Source organism: Aedes aegypti, chromosome 2, assembly GCF_002204515.2.
Source record: "Aedes aegypti strain LVP_AGWG chromosome 2, AaegL5.0 Primary Assembly, whole genome shotgun sequence".
NCBI classification, from domain to species: Eukaryota; Metazoa; Arthropoda; class Insecta; order Diptera; family Culicidae; genus Aedes; species Aedes aegypti.
In genome coordinates, this window is record NC_035108.1 from 362,437,336 (window position 1) to 362,455,835 (window position 18,500).

The 18,500-nt window shown below is 39.0% G+C and overlaps 1 protein-coding gene across 3 annotated transcripts in view; it reads right to left on the reverse strand.

Annotated features, from left to right (window-relative positions):
* The window catches only part of LOC5564903 (mucin-5AC), a 138,626-nt gene that overhangs the window by 2,867 nt on the left and 117,259 nt on the right, over positions 1 to 18,500 (reverse strand). For 2 of the 3 annotated variants that reach the window (XM_021846480.1, XM_021846482.1), the window contains exons 5-6: positions 1,689 to 2,879; positions 1,417 to 1,571 (exon numbers count right to left, since the gene is read on the reverse strand). In XM_021846480.1, coding sequence (XP_021702172.1) covers positions 1,417 to 1,571; positions 1,689 to 2,879 — 1,346 coding nt within the window. The remainder of the gene's footprint in view (positions 1 to 1,416; positions 1,572 to 1,688; positions 2,880 to 18,500) is intronic. The other variant, XM_021846481.1, reaches the window with a different exon arrangement.

The following is an 18,500-nucleotide window of genomic DNA, read 5'->3' on the forward strand; positions in this document are numbered from 1 at the left end:
GGGAGTACCTCAAGATTCAATCCTGGGCCAGATGTACTATTCCGACGAGTTTTACGATTGTTGGCTTCGCCGACGACGTCATCCTAGTGATCTATGGCGAATGGACAGAGGAAGTAGAGTTGCCAGCTGTGCACTCTATCTCCATAGTTGAATGATAGATGAGGTCTAGGAAACTATGACTAGCTCATCACAAGACTGAGGTGTTTGTGGACAACAACCGCAAGTCTGAGTCACGGACACTTATCTCAATAGATGGTTGCCCCATAGAATCCAAGCGATCCCTTAGGCTTCTTGCGGTCATGATCGATGACAAGCTCAGCTTTGATAACCACTTAAGATATGTCTGTAATAAGGCATCAACGGCTATAACGGCGCTTTCGAGGATGATGTCTAACAGTTATGCTGTAATTGCTATCAAACGCAAGCTCCTGTCAGACATGGTGCTACCCATACTTAGTTATGGAGGACCAATCTGGTCAAAACCAACGAGCAGAAGCCTAAATCGTTTGGAAAACACGTATAGGATCGTGTGCTTAAGAGTAGCAAGCGCAAACAGAATGGTTTCTAAAGAAACCGTGTGCATCGTAGCCGAGATGAAACCCATTGGACCCCCTTCATCAAGGAAGATGTTCAATGCTACAGCCAAAGAGGTACCGGAGGAGTCCGCAATGCGTATTAAGAGGCAACGTTCAGAGGTTGGCAGTAGGAATGGGATAACTCCACTGAAGGTAGATAGATTCATCGGCTAATACCAAATGTGTCAGATTAGTATAAAAGAACTGGATCCGTGTCCGACAGCGCGTTATTATTTGTTGTGAGAGAACGCATGCTCGCTACATGCGGAGGGGACACATCCCCGGACAATATAATCCAGAGAACGTGTGCGGATGACGAGATCTGTAAGGCAGTAACTGCGGTTGTTACTCACATTATGCTAGAATTGCAGCGCCTATGTCACGCCGACTAAAGATTAGCTGCAGAGGATTAGCCCTGCCGAGGCTGGTCCCTTGTAGCATTGTTTAAGTCGGCTAGGAGAAGCAGTTTGCATGAAGTATCTGTAATGACTTTCATTTTACTGATGATATTGTTATGACATGCAGAGTAATACCATCAGATGATCTTTCCGAATGCTTCTTTGTAGCAGTTCTTAAAAATCAACGTAAACACGACCAAATCTTTGGATACAGCAAAAGTTACTAACATAATTATTCATGGGAACGTAGTAAGTAGTTTTTTCGGCTGACAAGTTATGTATCATTCAAAACGATAGTGGAAAGCCAGGTGATCTCGTTGCATTATTGTCAATCAAAAAAGCTTACTCTGAGTTTCTTCTTATTAGAAACTTTTAAAACATCGTCCATTTAGATTCAAAGTACCTACGTTTTGTACTGTATGTTACCAAGATGTTAAACTCACCCATAAACGCAGTTGGCAGCCGTCACTACCGTAGTCTCCGAAATGATAGCACCGCCGCACAGCAGGGTCTTGTTCGATTCCAGAATTACCATTGCCTGCCAGGGGAACTCTCCGAAGCCGGTGTCCCATGGTCCGGCACCTCGTGGTTGAGTGTTCTGAAAAGAAAATCGTTATTGGACAACCCATCCCCGTATCGTGTAGCTTCACGAATCAAAACCGTCACCATTTGGGACAGTCTTGATTCTTGAACATGTGTAAACGCGCAAACTTACATAGTTCCTAGGGGCGCACTGTCCGCCGTTCTGCTTCTGGAATGGTTTGAAGCGGGTGTTTCCACTGTGTACGAACTGAAGTCCTCCGGCGGTGAATCGCTTGGTGCCAGAGCTTCCGGCGGTGCTGCTTGTGGTTTGCGTTTGCTGTCTCTGTAAGGCGGTTGTGGACGTTGTCGAAGCGGAAGCCGTTACTCCTCGGTCGTATTGGGCCTTTGACTGCGTGTACTGAGTTTGGCTAGCGCTGGTGATTTGGTTAGGTCCGTAGTTCTGGGCGGCCGTAACGCGACTAGGTGATGCTAGGATAGCTTCGTTTCGCTGAGTTTGGCTGATGCTGTTTCCGGATTGGACGCCGTTTCCGTTGTTTCCGTTGGGTTTGTAAGAGCCATCGTCGAAGGGAAGGATTTCTGGGTTGTACAGACCCAGCATGCCTACTGGCCAGGGGTCGACGTAGTCGGGATCACGACAGCAAACTCCGGTGAAGCCCTTTTCAGGGTTGCGGCACTCGGTGACGGGGACACGGAACAGTTCCTGCTCAGGGGTAAGCACGACTGGGGTCTTGGAGATGACGCCGGTTGAGGAACAGAATTCGCGCTCGGTACAGTTCATGGCGGCGGAGCATCCTACTGGGGGAAGTGGGGGTGGAGCGGTTCCTCCAACTGGTGGTGGATTTGGTCGCGGCTGGATTGGACGTGGTGGCGGCGTTGGGCGGATGAAGCTGGGAGTATCCTGGGCTGGGCTCGGGACTTCATTTGTATCCTGTGGAGGTCTCACCGCATTAGGGTCGGTATTGGAGGATGCTGGAATTTCTTCCCTTGGTGGAATGTACTCATCACCGCGATATGGAGGGCTCGTAGTGGTCGGTGGTGGGAAGTACCTCGTGGTGGTTGGTGGCGGTACATAGCGAGTGGTGGTTGGAGGTGGAACGTAACGTGTGGTGGTTGGTGGTGGTACGTAACGTGTTGTGGTGGGTGGTGGAACGTAACGTGTGGTAGTGGGTGGTGGTGGGCGTGGAGTGGTGGGTGGTCGTGGTGGTGGTGCAGTTTGAATGTTTGTGTTTGTGTTTTGTCCTTCCGGTGGAAGGTATTGATTGTCTGGCACTCTTACTACGTATCCTTCGTTGGTCAGCACGGTCGACTCGGAGATGAGCGATTGGGTCTTGCAGCACACTTCCGGGGAGAAACATTGGCCGGACTGCAATGAAAGAATTGAGAAAAGGGATTATTACCTGTTCATTTGAATTTAAGAATATAACATTTTTGGAGGTGCAGTCATTTCAAAGTTATGGATAGCCCACAGATGTGGATCAATGATGGATAGCTTGAGCTTGAGCTTAATTGGGGAAGGGAGAAGGATTGTTGTTGCATTTAAAACTGGCCCACATTAGACCGGATATACTCCTGCATTTGCGCCAGTTCATGCGAGAAGGTGTACGGGTGGTAATTTTATGGCAGAGAGGCTTGCTTTTGGTTGCAGACTGCCTATGTGTCAGGCTTAAGAAAAGGCGTACTATAATTATGGAAGAATAGAAGCGTTGCAAAACGGTTTCTTGTCTGTCTCTAGTTCTAGCGACTGCTGCGGACTAACAGTTTAAGTATGATAGAATGAGAGCTATAGATAGAAGCAAGTGAAAAATACAACTACAAAGTACGAGGAAAGGGACGGGTCTTGACCTTACCCTTTTATCTTGTATAACATCACAATGATTTTGAATCAAGTTCAGCATGTTTGGATTTATAAAGATCGGTCATTGGCTTAAAACTAAGTATGAACATAAAATTCAAAGCTATTTCTAGCACCGGCTACAAACAGGACCCTAAACGGGTGAAATGGTTCCCTGATTCCACTGCTATCTGATATCTTCTACACAGCGACTAATTTGTCATGAAACCATCTCTGGGGGGAAACATCAATCAAATATAAAAATAACGTTTCGACGGCATGATTTTCGTATGTAGATAAGTGTCGCGTTTCTATTCGTAGCGCTTTGAAATGTTTCAATAATAAATCTCGAGATCAAAATTTTTCTATTTTAAACTTTTGGTCAGAATGGTCATTTGTCGAAAATCATCTTGATAAAGCTTCTTCACCGCGGCTGAAGATTGTGGAAGCCCTACTTGACCGTTCCCAAAAAGTGTCTATTGTCTCCCGTCCTGATTTAAAACGAAGATAAGTTTCCGCAAAATTTCGCGTGCTCCATCAATGATAACCAAAAGCGGGATAGAAATATACTTTTGTATCTCAAATTCCATATTCTCTTCATCCACTATTTCTAAGTCCGGTGATCCGGGATTCATCAATCCTCAGCGATTCAACAACCCTTTTCTACCATCCCACCCGGATAGCGTCCAACGTCAATACTATTGGACATCTGGCAAAAGTCACAAAGTTACCGCGTATCATTCTATTCAAATTTATGGAAATCGAATTCTACGATCAGAAGAAAAAAATACGCCACATTCATCGGTTTGTCATTCTGCTAGGGTAGGTGTATCATTATTCACCATCCTTAGGAAACTATTTTTTTGCATAACAACCAGAAGTCTTTTGTATACTGCCAATATAATATACGAAAGCTTTCAATCATCAAAAAAAATATAAAATGGTCAGAATCTGTTTTATTTTTTTTGCATTTTGCATTTGAATTTTCAATGAATGGTGGCGAATTTCGGAACACCATGGCAAAATAAAGAGGGAGGCAGCTAAATATATATGTATAAAACATGATTTTTAATTGTTTTCTCAGAAAATTTGTATGTTTCTAGGAATGTTGGTACATTTTAATTTTAATATAAATAAGAATATGACTGTTGCTTCACTTTCCGAATTAACGGCTTTTCAGTTTGAAAAAAAAAATCAAAACGCACGTTTTTTTTAAGTCCAAAGTTTCGGCCTTTGGACTTGGCCTTTTTTAGGAATGTAAGTGTAAAAGTGTGATTTGAATGTGATTTATTGAAAACAGTATACAATTCAGGGTCTTAAATACTGACACTATGGCCAATACCGGTGCATCGACCCTATAAGAGAGTGCACGCGCGTGTGGCTTCGGGTGTCAATGCCTATTTATCAATCCCATTGAAGAGTGTCCCATTGCTAATATTCCTCCAAGCGGAGTTGACACGGATCAGCAACATGAGATCGGTGGTATGCTAAGAAGATGTCTAATGTCATCGCGCATGTCCGTCGCGCTCTGATGGATGATGCCACTTGTACCGCGTGATATGCGAATACAGCATATGTTACCGTGGTAAACGTGATAACCATCACTTCGTTAGACAAGGGCATCAATTTATGGCCTGTCGTCCAAGTGTGGGGATGTCCTCTGCACTTCGTACCCAGCATTATAAATCCCTTGCGAAAAGCTGTCAATGCCATTGACACAGATGAGTTGGTTCAACGCAAGGTCTCGGTCAGAATGATGTTGCAGATCAAATGAACTGACATCTTGGGTCCTGTCCATCCGCAGTAAGAAGAAATCATTCTTAATGTCAATCGACACCGATCGCCGCCAATAGGAAAGTGTGTCATTTCCATGACTTACAGATTAATCAATCTCGTCTCAGCGTCTTCCGAAAGGGGTCAGTAAAACTAATACAATTGACACATCGGCAGCCGGCGCTTCACTCAGCTGTCGTGGCCGTTGCTAGGATTGATTGAAAACCGTGGCCAAGCCATGATTCGCATGTCTGTCAGTTTAGTCTTCGTCCTCTTTCATCGGATGCGGCACTTGAGCTGCACTTAACCAGCAGAAGTCGGTAAGTACAAATCTATTTGATGAAGATTCTCGTTCTGATGCTTGTAAGTGTAAATTATCGCACATCGTTCTAATCGAGAAACTTGTTCTGAGCACGCGTGTCGGCTTACATGAAAACAAATATTTTATGCTACCTTTGGTTGCACTTAGGGTTACCATATTTGCTCTCACCGGAAAGCGTAGTTGTATTTTTTCAAATCTGTAAAATAGTACTGAAGAGTGAGTGCACTTAGCCTATACTAGAAAATTCAAAATTATATAATATATTTACTTTTTTAATAATAAGTTGTTAAACATTTCATTTTTGGATCAATTTTGTTTACTGATAAACAAATTTTAGATTTAAAAAAATGTATTTAGTGAATTACACACTAAGCTCACTTTAACGAAATCCGTGAATTTTAGCGAAATATCAACAGCTGAAGAGTTTGGTAAATTTAAGTGCCGTAGTATGTACTGTTCATTTCATCGAAATTTGTAATAGTAATGTACGTGACAAGTTGCAGAATGATGATTTTTACAGTACGAGTCATACATTTATCCAACGAGGCTTGCCGAGTTGGATAATTACGACGAATGCTGTGAAAATCGAGAATCTGCAATGAGTTGCGCACAATTTTATTTGCAATTTCGAAAAAGATCACTTGAGGGTATCAGAAATAATATCGGAATGCATTCACCATTATTTTACAAATTCTGAAAAATTGTTGTGTAATGATTCATTACGCAAATCAAAACAATTGCGTTATGAGAGAGCGTTGCGTAATGAGAAAGCGTTGCATAATGAATCATTACAGCACTGGTTTCAGTTGCGTAATGACTATTCCCGCACTGCATACTTCAGTGCAGGAAAGTAGGCCGTTTCGTGGCAGATTGGCGTGATGAAAAACAGCCTATTACGATGAAAAATTGCAAAAACATTCATTACGCAACTGAAAACAGTTGCATAATGAAAAACGATAGATAATATTCGCGTAAGTACTATAACAATACTGCCTAAATCAGTGCAGGAAAGTGGGCCGTCTCATGACAGATTGGCGTGATGAAAAAGCGCTTATTACGATAAGAAGTCGAAAAAACTAATTTAAGAGCATATGATTGTTTCTCACCTAAATAATGCAAAAAAAATGTCAGAATCTTAATTATAGCTTTCCATATATTCTAATCACAGCTAATTTTGTCTGAGAGACGATTTTCTCAACTTTTAATCTTGATTTCATTCGATATTAGTTGTCTTGCCAAGTGCAACACGGCACTTTTAAAATTTCTATTCTTGGTTGTTCGACTGTAGTAGGATTCAATTTTCAGTCAAGACTGAAAAGCTATCATTAACTTTTAAAACTTGTACCGGTGTTCTTAAATATCCTATTTAAAATTTGGAAATTTACTCTGAATTTTGTCAAAATGCATATAAAACCATGCTTTAATTACCAATATAACAAAACAACCATTCGCAACAAGTTTTCAACATATCTTTACATTATCACTAAGTTTCGCTTACGAGATAATACGTATTTTTTGGTATAGAGGAAAACAACTAAGTCAAATAGTCTCATCACGAAAAATAACAGCATGTCAGTCACATTACCAATTTCTGGACTGTGTAGCACAAAAAATAACAATATTTTGCTCATATTATCAATTTTCTCAAGAAGTAATAGAAGAAAAAAGCAAATTGTGCAAATTTATTAAAGATTAAAACATTAGTCTGTTTCTTGGGTTTTTTGAATATTTGTTTGTGAAACGAGAACTTTTTTAGCCCATATTTTCAATACCTACTTATTACAGTGTACAAATGGGAATGTCTTGCGATTCTCGGCAGAAAAGTTAACAATAAAACGCATATACATTTAACGAACTTTAGAAAAAAAAATTGGAATTTCCCACAAGAAAATATCACTCGCTCATTTGTCCGAATAAAATCAAAGTAAGAAATGTTCTGAACAAGAAGATATGCGACCTTGCAATCATATTATTCTGGAATACTTGGTGAATAATCAAATACAAGTCCATGTCAATGACATATTATCACAATCTACAGTATGGCCCATAAAAAATGTTTGAACGTGAATTTAGCATCTACAAGCGTTGTTTGCGTTGTTTTTGTGAAGGAATGTATTTTTTTCTTCTTTTCTGGCATTACGTCCCCACTGAGACAGAGCTTGCTTCTCAGCTTAGTGTTCTTATGAGCACTTCCACAGTTATTAACTGAGAGCTTACTGTGCTAATGACCATTTTTGGCATGTGTATATCGTGTGGCTGGTACGAAGATACTCTATGCCCTGGAAAGTCGAGAAAATTTCCAATCCGAAAACATCCTCGACCAGTAGGATTCGAACCCACGACCCTCAGCTTGGTCTTGCTGAATAGCTGCGCGTTTACCACTACGGCTATTTGGGCCCCCAATTTTGATTACTGCAGCATTTTCTGACATAACTTCACTATCTAGGAAAATCTTTGTCATATTTTTCTTACTGTCTGAAATAATTTGATAAAGCAAATAATTTTAAAGGATCTGTCCTCTCAAAGTTGAAAATAGCGTCTGATTGTCGCATACTATGGTGAAAAACTACACCTTCGAAAATCACACTAAATTGTTGAAAATATTAGTTTGTTTCAGGGATTGAATCCTAAGAAAATTGAGAGAATCTCTCACGTATCGCTCTCTGTAACTATCATAACATGCTGCACATTATGAGAGACTGTTTATCGTATACTGCTACAAGTTTGATCAGATTGGGGGGATAGTAGTGCATGATAAAACCCCTCTAAACATGCTCCAAGCCTGGGGGACACTGTTGTTATTGGAAGTTCGTGGATTGTTTATCGTGCCAGTTAAGAAAAACCCCTATCCCCAACGGTAAACAAGCGAGAAAAATGGATTTTACCATCGCTCTCTCGTTGGGGCTCTCGCTCGCTGCTTCCATTTATCAGACTTGTTACACCTTGCGATACAATGACGATCGTGGACCGCAACAGATGGGATGTTTTTCTTTGCTTGCTTTGATCGTGCTTCATTCTCAAATGAGAGCGAATTCTGCAACGCCTGGTTTGTTTGATATCAGAGGGTGGGAGAGTTCTTAGATAACGTGATTTATGTTCACAATAAAATATTTTGCCAGGGTCTTATTTTTGAAGGCATTTGCGTCTTATGGGTTTTATATGCCTTTAATTTTTGTTGAAGTTTAATAAAAAATAAACACAGAGGTCTATAACACTTTTTCGAGGAAGAAATGTGTTTTTTCCATAAGAGACAACTTATATCAATACTAGCTCATGAGTAAAACAGAGCCGCTTATCACGCTCATATTCAACCAAGGTTCAACCACGGCTCTCTAAAATGAGCCGTTTTTTTTTTATTTCGAAAATGAAGTTTTCAATAATCCAGGTATGAACCCATTCTATCATTTGATATGGACGAATGCTGGATACAAGGCCTGTAAAGAACCTCAGCCCAGCGTTGATTTTTAGAAGCTTTCATCGCAAATATATTGAACTTGATGACTGCATGATAACATTTGAAGGTATGCTTCCAATTTTACTCTAGTAAGGTGAAAGTAACAGATAAAAATCATGTCCAAAGCGTTCCATTATTCCGTTTCTCTCACTCGCTTCCACGTAGGGTCAGGAGCAAGGTTGACACTTCTTCAACTAAACAAATCGTTTAAATTTTCGATGCGTACTCTACTTCATCGTCAAGCGAAGTAAAAAAAAACGGCATCAGGATGAGTAACTACCGATTCTGAATGCCGAAGGTAATCAATCGCAAAACCTAATTCTCGCGAAACATTACTAAAGGACCTATGTACATATGAGAGATTCTCTCATCTATCGCTCTCTTTCGATTATAACAGTGGAATACTAAAGCTTTTGGGAAGTTTTTCACTACAGATCGAAAGGCAATTTCCTTGACTAGCGTTTCGTACAGAAAACGCAACAGAAGAGGTTAATGTGACTCAGTTATTGATCAAAGAGAAAGTAAACAAAGAGAGCCTCTCATTTGTACATAGGTCCTTTAGTAATGTTTCGCGAGAATTGTTTACATGCTGATTGCGCCCGACGGGCATTGAGGTTTGATTGTCGACGAGCGTTCACCGATCGGCAATGCACACACTGTATTCGCGACTACGAAGCAAAAAGAGATTCCACAAAGCACTCGCACCAACTGAAAACCTCGTAAGGAATTGTCATCGTGTGCGTGAAAAAAAAAGCAAAAAATATCACTCTCCTTGTTTTTCTCACAGAAAACCGAAGAAAACATCAGCAGCTTCGTACTCGCGAATCATTAGTGAGTGGAAATTCTCTCATTCGACACAATGCATTCGATGACTGAATGCCGAACGCGTTCCTTCGTGTCTTGCAGATACGAGATGATAGGTTATCACTTATATGGGGCTGTCCATTAATTAGGTAAGGGGTTATGGGGAGAGGGGGGGTTTTAGATTTCTTACGTGCCATACAATTTATTTTGGATTTTCATACAAAAAATCTTATCATGGGGGGAGGGGGGGTTGAAAAATCCCGAAAATTGTCTTACGTAATAGGGTCCTAAAGCCCTGTCCCAATTTTAGTGCCAAACGCTTAAGTTTAGGCCAATAACACATGTTTACTCAATTTTCTAATGTTTTCCGTTGGTTTGAGTCCAAAAAAATTTTTTTTAGATTTTGTCACACCCCTTGGCTTTAACTCAAATTTTGGGTGTATTTTGTTTTCCGTGTCCCTTCCGAAATGTCAGATAGGAACAACCCCAGTGTTAAAACTAAAACCCCTGTGGTATTTTTGTCGACTAAGCGAACGTCAAACATGATCTTAGGTGTCAAGGTTCATTTATGGACCCAATTTTTAAATTAAAGTTTAAACATGATATAGCCGTTATTTGAGCGGGAAAAATTGCTAAAGTAGTTGCAGTAAGATGCTATTTCGTGTTTTTGAATAAAAACAAGATTTCATTAAAAATTTTAGGACCCAATTAATGGACCGCCCCTATTCGTGTTTGTCCCGTTTTTCGCTTTCTCGCATTCGGTTACAAATCTCGAGTAGAGCACTCATCTCAGTACGGTTTGGCTTTCACTTAGCGTTCGGTGCGATGTGGGATATTTAGGTATCTACACTCCCGTGCATTAGTTTGGGTTCACCTCCTAAAAAACATACAAAAGTGTTCAGTCCATATCTCTGTGATTAAACGTCCAATTGAAACTCTCTAAGCCGCATTCGGAAGACAAAGAGTTATTCTAACTACATATTTCCAAAAACATATTTTGCATTTTGTATACCAAATTTTTACTCAAAGTTGTGACATTTTTCAAAAAACACACTGAAAAAACATAGCCAATTTCCTCAGCATTGGATCGACCAAAATTTTAGAACAAGGTGTCATTAGAAACGTAATCTTATATACTTTGAAGAGCACTCACGAAATTTTTGCGGAAAAATCTGAAAACTATTCAAAATCAATGAAACAGTCATTCAAGTCATCGTGCAAAAGTTTGGGTTCACCCCTTAGTATGATGCATATCGTGCAAAAGTTTGGGTTCACCTGAACTAACTTGAAAAACGAAAATTCTATGAAATCTCAAACCAATCATGTATTTGCGTTTAAAAAAGCTATGGATTATTAAAATCGGTGTGAAAATGGCAGCGATATTGACAACAATAATTTGCGTGTGGCTCAGTTTTGCACAATATGCATCATACTAAGGGGTGAACCCAAACTTTTGCACGATGACTTGAATGACTGTTTCATTGATTTTGAATAGTTTTTAGATTTTTCCGCAAAAATTTCGCGAGTGCTCACAATTTAAAAGCTTCTTTATATCATACAAATCGATCCCCGCCACTCCCAGCGGAGATATCCTACCTAAATGCTCTTTTAAGTCTAAGGAATCGATTGGAGAAGACTATTCTTGCCTAAGTTTGCCTGAACATTCGTTTTATTATAAAGTTGAAAGCTTTAAAATGTATGCAAAACCTTAATTTGGTTAACATTTTGTTCTATGAATACCAAAATATGATAAATATGCCCAAAAATGGGTCTCCAACTCTTAAACATGTTCCACAACACTTGTAATGATAAAAACTTGCCCAAACTTGCAATATTTTTGGCAATATTTGGATATGGACATGGACAACTGTGCGACGCGACGTTTCTATAAAAAGTGCTTTAACAAAAGTTTTTGCAAATAGGTCTAATTATTCAAACTTATTTTTTTAATAATTTTGAACTGAAAACCTACAGTAAGATGAATGTTCATCACTATTGTTACCTTAAGATCACTTTTCTGTCTGTATTTAGTGACGTAAAAAAAGTATTTTTCCAGTAATTTCTATATAATAGGGTAACGACTGTTTATTTTGATCTTAATCGCTAACAGTTGGCGCCAGTGGCAAAAAGTACAGACAACAACCCTTCGAACATTCAGTTTATCTGTGCTGGCCGCCTAGCGGCGACACTGATGTGTGTATTCCTTCCACTGATCGCGCTACGCTGGATTCTCAAATTTCTCAAGTTTCAAACACAAGCGCATGGAAGAATGGTAGTCGGTGAACTGTCAAAACGTATGGAAAATAATGAAAAACGTAAATTACTTGCAATTAGGAAACTGGATCGAAAAAGTAGTGATTAGAAATCAAGCGTAATATGAATACATAACTTTTTGTGTTTAGTTCATCTTCCATTGTGTTTTCTTTGCTTCAGGATTTCGTTTTTACTACCACTGAAAAAGAGTCATCTATTGCCTTTTCAGTTTTGAATATCGCCCTATTTCCAATGTTCTAATACGCTAATCGTACATATTAGATTCATAGATGAATACGGGGCCTGGGGTAAAATGCACCACTTATGGAAGATGTACCGAAATAAACACTAAACAACATAAATGTACTGTTTTAATATACGAACCCAATTGGGTTGGGTTCACCATACATGGTGTTAAGCGAGTTTCCATCATAATTGCACTAGATTAGGGGTCGTCCATAAATGACGTAGCATTTTAGGGGGGAGGGGGGACTTCACGAGTTTGTGACGATGTGTGACGAGGGGGAGGGAGGGGTCCCAACTAGTGGACGTAGCATTTTGAATCATGTTGGGGAAAAAGAGCAACGTTGAAAAAAAATTACAATTTTTTTTAATCAAACTTTATTGACTTTTTGAACTCGGGTTATTATTTCTGATTCAGCTTCAAGAGATTAAGAAAAAATATAATAAAATTAAAAATTACCTAAGGAATTTTAAATATTTCTAATAAATGCAATCAATCAGATTTTATAAAGCTTATGTAAAGCTAAGCTTAAACTTTACAAAATTATGTGAATATTATGTTGTATTCGTATCTAAATTGTTTTATGAACAACCAAATTGAAAGTTTAATAAGTTTATAAAAAAAACAATGATTTATCGACTTGAAAAACATTGTTTCCCCAATTGTCGACAAAAAAAAATCAACCGTTTTTATGTTAAGAAATTGTACTTCTTCAAAAGATTACAATATACTTGTTTAAGCAAATTTTAACGTTATTATAGTAAAACAAATTATTAATTCAGTGAGATATGCGTTAAATTTTGCAGGAGATCCCCACTCAATCAATTTATCGATTTGATTTAATATATCCATGCTCTTGATGGAATAGCCGGATAACAATGAGGACATCCAATTTGAGTGTTATCAAAATTATCCTATCATTCAGTTTCCTTAATCACTGGGTAAATCAGGGAAAGAGCATTTTTATTATCTCATGGTTACATTATAAGCTGTGTAGGCATATTTCAGTATGGATATAAACGATGTAAAAAAGCTAAGATTTTCAAAACATTCCATATATTACATTTTTTTTCTCTGGCCACTGTTTGTTGGATGGATTTCAATTTATATAATAATAACGAAGATCTATTCCAAAATAAGGTATTTTGTTGATTTTATTTACTCAAGTTTGTTTCTTTACAACGAATAATTTAAAAAAATCCTCCAACATATCGGAATTTCTGTTTAATATATTATGAAGTATCTTGTAACCTTACTCATTACTGTTTTCAATGCGAACAAAGATTTTCACTTTTTGCTACATTTTTAGTTGTTGAAAAAAAAAGCAGCAAAAGTACTACAAATTAAATCCAACCTGTATAAACTCGATACCAAAATTATGTAACTTAAACAGGAAATAAGTTTGCTTGAGCTGTTTCTCAATGACTTTTGAACGCTACGATATACTAAACTATTATTAATATATTATCAATTGATACCAAACCTTGTTTTGAATTTCTGGATTCTAATGTTCCGTTTAAGCCAAATAACTGAGGAAATAAAAAAAAATGGAAGGGGGGGGGGGGGTCCTTGAAATGCTACGTATTTTCCAAGGGGGGGTATTAGAATTTGTGACGAAATGCTACGACGGGGGAGGGGGGTGTAAAAAATCAGTGAAAAAATGCTACGTCATTTATGGACGGCCCCTTATTGGAGAAACTAACTTTTTTCAAACACTTTATTTGCGTGAATTACAAGATGATAGAATTTGGCATAAATACCTTAGTAAAAACTTGGAGTACTAACCCTAACTTGTATGGTTGTAGTTTATTTTGAAAAAGATCGTTCTGCCGCAAAAATGGAGTGTGTGCAAGTGAAATGATCGGGAAATTTACACCAGAAAAGTGCTTTTTAAATAATTTGTTCTATCTTCCTGTTAAGATTTTCTAAATTTATCATATTCTCAGGGTGTCTACAATTTGCAACGTTTCATCAATCTGCATAGCCCACAGATTCAAGCGTACATCTGGTAACCCTATCAGCACTGTGCAGACCCGTATCCCAAAAGGATTGAGGTGCTAATTGAATGTAGCTTGACCATTAATCCTCTCTCATCCATTGCAGTCATGAAGTCTTCTTGGTTATTCGTTACATGCACCCACAGCTGGCGGAGTGCCAAGGCGACCTATGCCCCTGCAAGTCTAATCCCGCGAGCTTCTAATTGCACCCAAGAACGCATTCTAAGTAACGGATGGTGAGGACCAGCAAGCATCCGTTTACGGCAAGGAGCAACATAATAACTCAATGTTGTACATACAAATGGTTGATTAGCATGGGCAATATGTTATTTGCTGTTGCTGCCGCTGTGGAATCATCATCGGTAGGGTACCTGCGCTTTGATCGACGTTCGGCGCAACTGTGTTGAACAAATTATTTATTGGTCGTTAGTCGTTAGTGACGCGTGCTACTTTAAGCGCCGAAGGAATCTTGGCCTACGAGCAGGCTATCGGGAGGTAGAACCAGCATATCATGGTAGCGTGTGTGGTGGAGGCGATCATGGTGATGATTGCGGTGTTCAGAACTCTATTAACGCGAAAGAGGCGGAATATTAAGTGATGCGTTGATAGGATGGGGATTAGAACGGATTAACGAATTGATAGGTGTGATTGAATTGCTCAATCAACATTCACTGGGTGATAGCGGATCGTATTAAATGATTAGGGGTATTATAATGTAATTGACATGTAGAATAACGGTATAGTACCGGAGTTGACATTTTTATGATGGTAATAAGCAAGTTAATTGAATCCTGAATCAACAAATTCTTTAGGAAAACAATAGCATCCAACGAAAATTACTTTAAATACTCCGTAAAAAAATACCAAACGGGACCATCTTAATAATTTTGGAATAAGTTGTTGATGAATTTATGGAGAAATACGTTGTAAAGAGGCTTCCTCGGCGATCTCCAACTACAAAGCTTATTCTTGTTGGAGAATTCTTTTCTTATGTAATTCATGGGATAAGCTGAAGTGTTGATTTTTTCCCAAACGGAGGTGGCTCCAAAAATAAATTGAAGCAATTAAAAAACACCTAGAGAATAATTGAATAGACCCTTGTAAAAAACATTAAGGACATTCCCAAAAATCGTTAATATTCTCTGAACTAGACAAACAAAAAAAGTTTTAAGCAGTATTCTAGTTTGAACCCAAAACTAAAACTAAAAACTAAAACATTGTATGAAAGAAGCACATTTGAAGCTATTGAAGGGAAATACCCACAACAATATTATTCTCACTGGCGTCCCAAGTATCTCACATTGTTCCTATACGGAAATTGTTCGAGTCAATATTGATCGCATTCGTTTGCCTATACTCACAATTCACACTTAATCGTCAGTTAGCGTTCGATGCGGTGTTTGTCTACCACTTTTACGCATTTGCCCTACGAGCGACGATGCACAAGTAGCGCCTCTCAATCCCAAGCAGCCAATCACCATTTCCGATGATGTCAGCTATCCGATTTGACAACCCAATTTTATTCGTTTGTTGTTGGGCTGACTACAGCAAAAACTAGATTAATATCGGTCGATTACATTTTACAATTATATTCCGATTCGATCGACGAAAATTCAAAGGAATCAATTTCGTGTGGTCACACAAAACTCATATTCTATAGAGTGAGCCGATGGCCAAGAGGTAACGAACGTGGCTCTCATCCGTTAGACCCAGGGTTCAAATTCTGGTCATAAATTCATCTTTTATGTTATCTTGTCAAACCAAATCTACCTATTACTAGATCTCGATTATCAACAGTTGTCGGCTGATTCCACCATATTTGGAACGGGACTGATGTGCAGCAAAAATAATGTAATATTACAATGTAGTTTTTGCTGTGTACCAAGTGCAACCAAACCAGCACCGATCACTTTCGATTGGATTCAAGCCGAGCAGGTGCGGCAATTCGGTCTCTTTGTAGGCTTTGGAGGATAGTTTACACACGATCACACAGTCCGATAGATGGTGAGAGCACTCGAAACCCACAAGACATCACTTCTGTCAACGATCGGACGACATGTCCCTCTCCGATACACCCTTCGCCAAAGAGACCGCAAATCCGCTTAAGCAAATATTATCGATCTTCAGCTCTCGAAAGGCCGCGGCTTGGATGTTTGAATATTAACGCTCTCCAAATAGTGACTACTTTGTTAACCTTAATTTCGGTGCCATCACAAAGCTGCACTTCAAAGTCACGGTAGCGTTGATTAGCAGATGAATGAACGCCCAATAGCACCCTTCTTCTTTATGCTCACTTGACATCTGGGGGTCCTATCTGGGGTCCGAATCCCATACGTGTTTATAATCTGCGAATTAGCGCACCATAAAGTCACCATTAGATGTGTCGTGCACCTCTTCGTCTTCGTCGCAATAATGCGGTCAAACGAAACCATTATGTAAAGAACCGAATAGCTCGTGCCAAATTTTCGCTATCAGACCCCTCTTGGAGCTTACCGCAGCACACTGCATCCGGGTTCGCAACAGCTTTGCGAAGCCTTACTAGTGACGGACGGACGGACGGACGGTCGATACAAAGTAAGAGCTTGCTTAGGGAGAGTATCTAGTTCAGGGTCAGCTGATCGTTCCAGCAGCCCCCCAAAAACAGGTTGCAGTAAAAGCCCTGCCACGGTGTGGTTGACACCGCTAAAAATGTAAAATGATCATCGATTCTGCACCCACTAATCGAAAAATATTGTATCATAGCATCCTCTCCGTGAATTCGGAAATATTTCATCGCGAGGAACGGATGTAAACACTACAGTCAACTCTCCCTTACTTTATATTATGTATCTCGATATTTTCCCTAACTCGATGAAAAGCGCGGTCGCTATAGAGTAAGGTGGGGCAAAAGTTCGACCTTAGTGGTATAATCAAAGTTTCCTAAAAAACAATAACAGTTGAAACAACATAAATACCACACAGTGAACCTTCAACATATTGGCCATAATTTTGCTGAATATACTGATTTACTGATACTGAACATACAATATTTACCCATTTTTAGTTATAACAGTTCCAAAATTGATAGTCTTAAGCGAACTTTTGCCCCACCGGTGGGGCAAGAGTTCGAACCTAGTGTGGGGCAAAAGTTCGCTGGCTAAAACACAAAATATCGATACTTTTATGACAGGCATATTTTATACCAGCCGTAAACTTATGTTTGCCGGAAAATACACACTAAATTTTCATCACAAAATTGCCCAAAACATGGTTAATTTTAATATACCGTAAAACGGGATAACTTTGATAATGCGGGTAACTTTGATAATGCGAGACTCTCAACATACTAAACGAAATAACAAAGTTCCTGTTAATCTGTTAAGCAAAACGTTATAGTTATAGTAGAACTAGTTATAGTAGAACTCGAATTCGGTTTCAAAACTCTTAGCGAAAACTATTTTTAAATCCTGAATAAAAAAAAAACAAAACTTGGAAGGATACTGCATTAAATCCGCTGAGCAATAGTTTCAGTCTAAAGAAAATCTCCAAGAATCATTGACCCACGGCATACAAAATAAACAAGGCAGGCTCTTAACTAATGTGATTATGAAATTCTATTGTAAACATCCCAAGTAACACTGCTAGTTGAATAACGGTTTATCCAGCTGAAATGAGTTGTATAAACAGAATTTTAGCTGAATAAGCTATTATTCAGCTTCCAATGTACACTGGTCCAGGAAGCTAAATTAGGTGGACATGAGGTTTTCGTCAAGATTTCTTCTGAGAATATGTTCATAATTTTTAGTACTACAAAATGTACGGATCAAAATAGTTTTTACGGTAATCGTTAGAGTGACGTATGCGCCAACTTTTTTTATTTTAACGAATCGTAAGTTGGTATATTCAGCAAAGTTGTAGCCATGGGTCCTAAAACAATATGCCTTCGAAGTTAAGAAAATGTTCAAACCAAAATGACGATAGAACGGTGAAATTTGAACCCATCACTCTCAGCATGGTTTTGCTGAATAGTTGCACGTTTATAGTTACGGCTTTTTGGGCTTGTAGACTTTAACCACTAAACGATGACCAATGCATTCAAATTTGGAATGGCACTTTTGTATCATTTTACACGAAGACTACCACACGTTTTCAATTTAGGTTTATGAACTCTGAACAATTAATGTCTACTTTCATCGCAATCACCCGGTGTATATTGGTGCCATGGTTAAAACCGGTGCGTCGACCATATCAAGTCTGGTTAGTGTTGGAAAATATGCAATCAAAAACTATACTTATATACACGATCTGATTATCATTTTGTATTTCC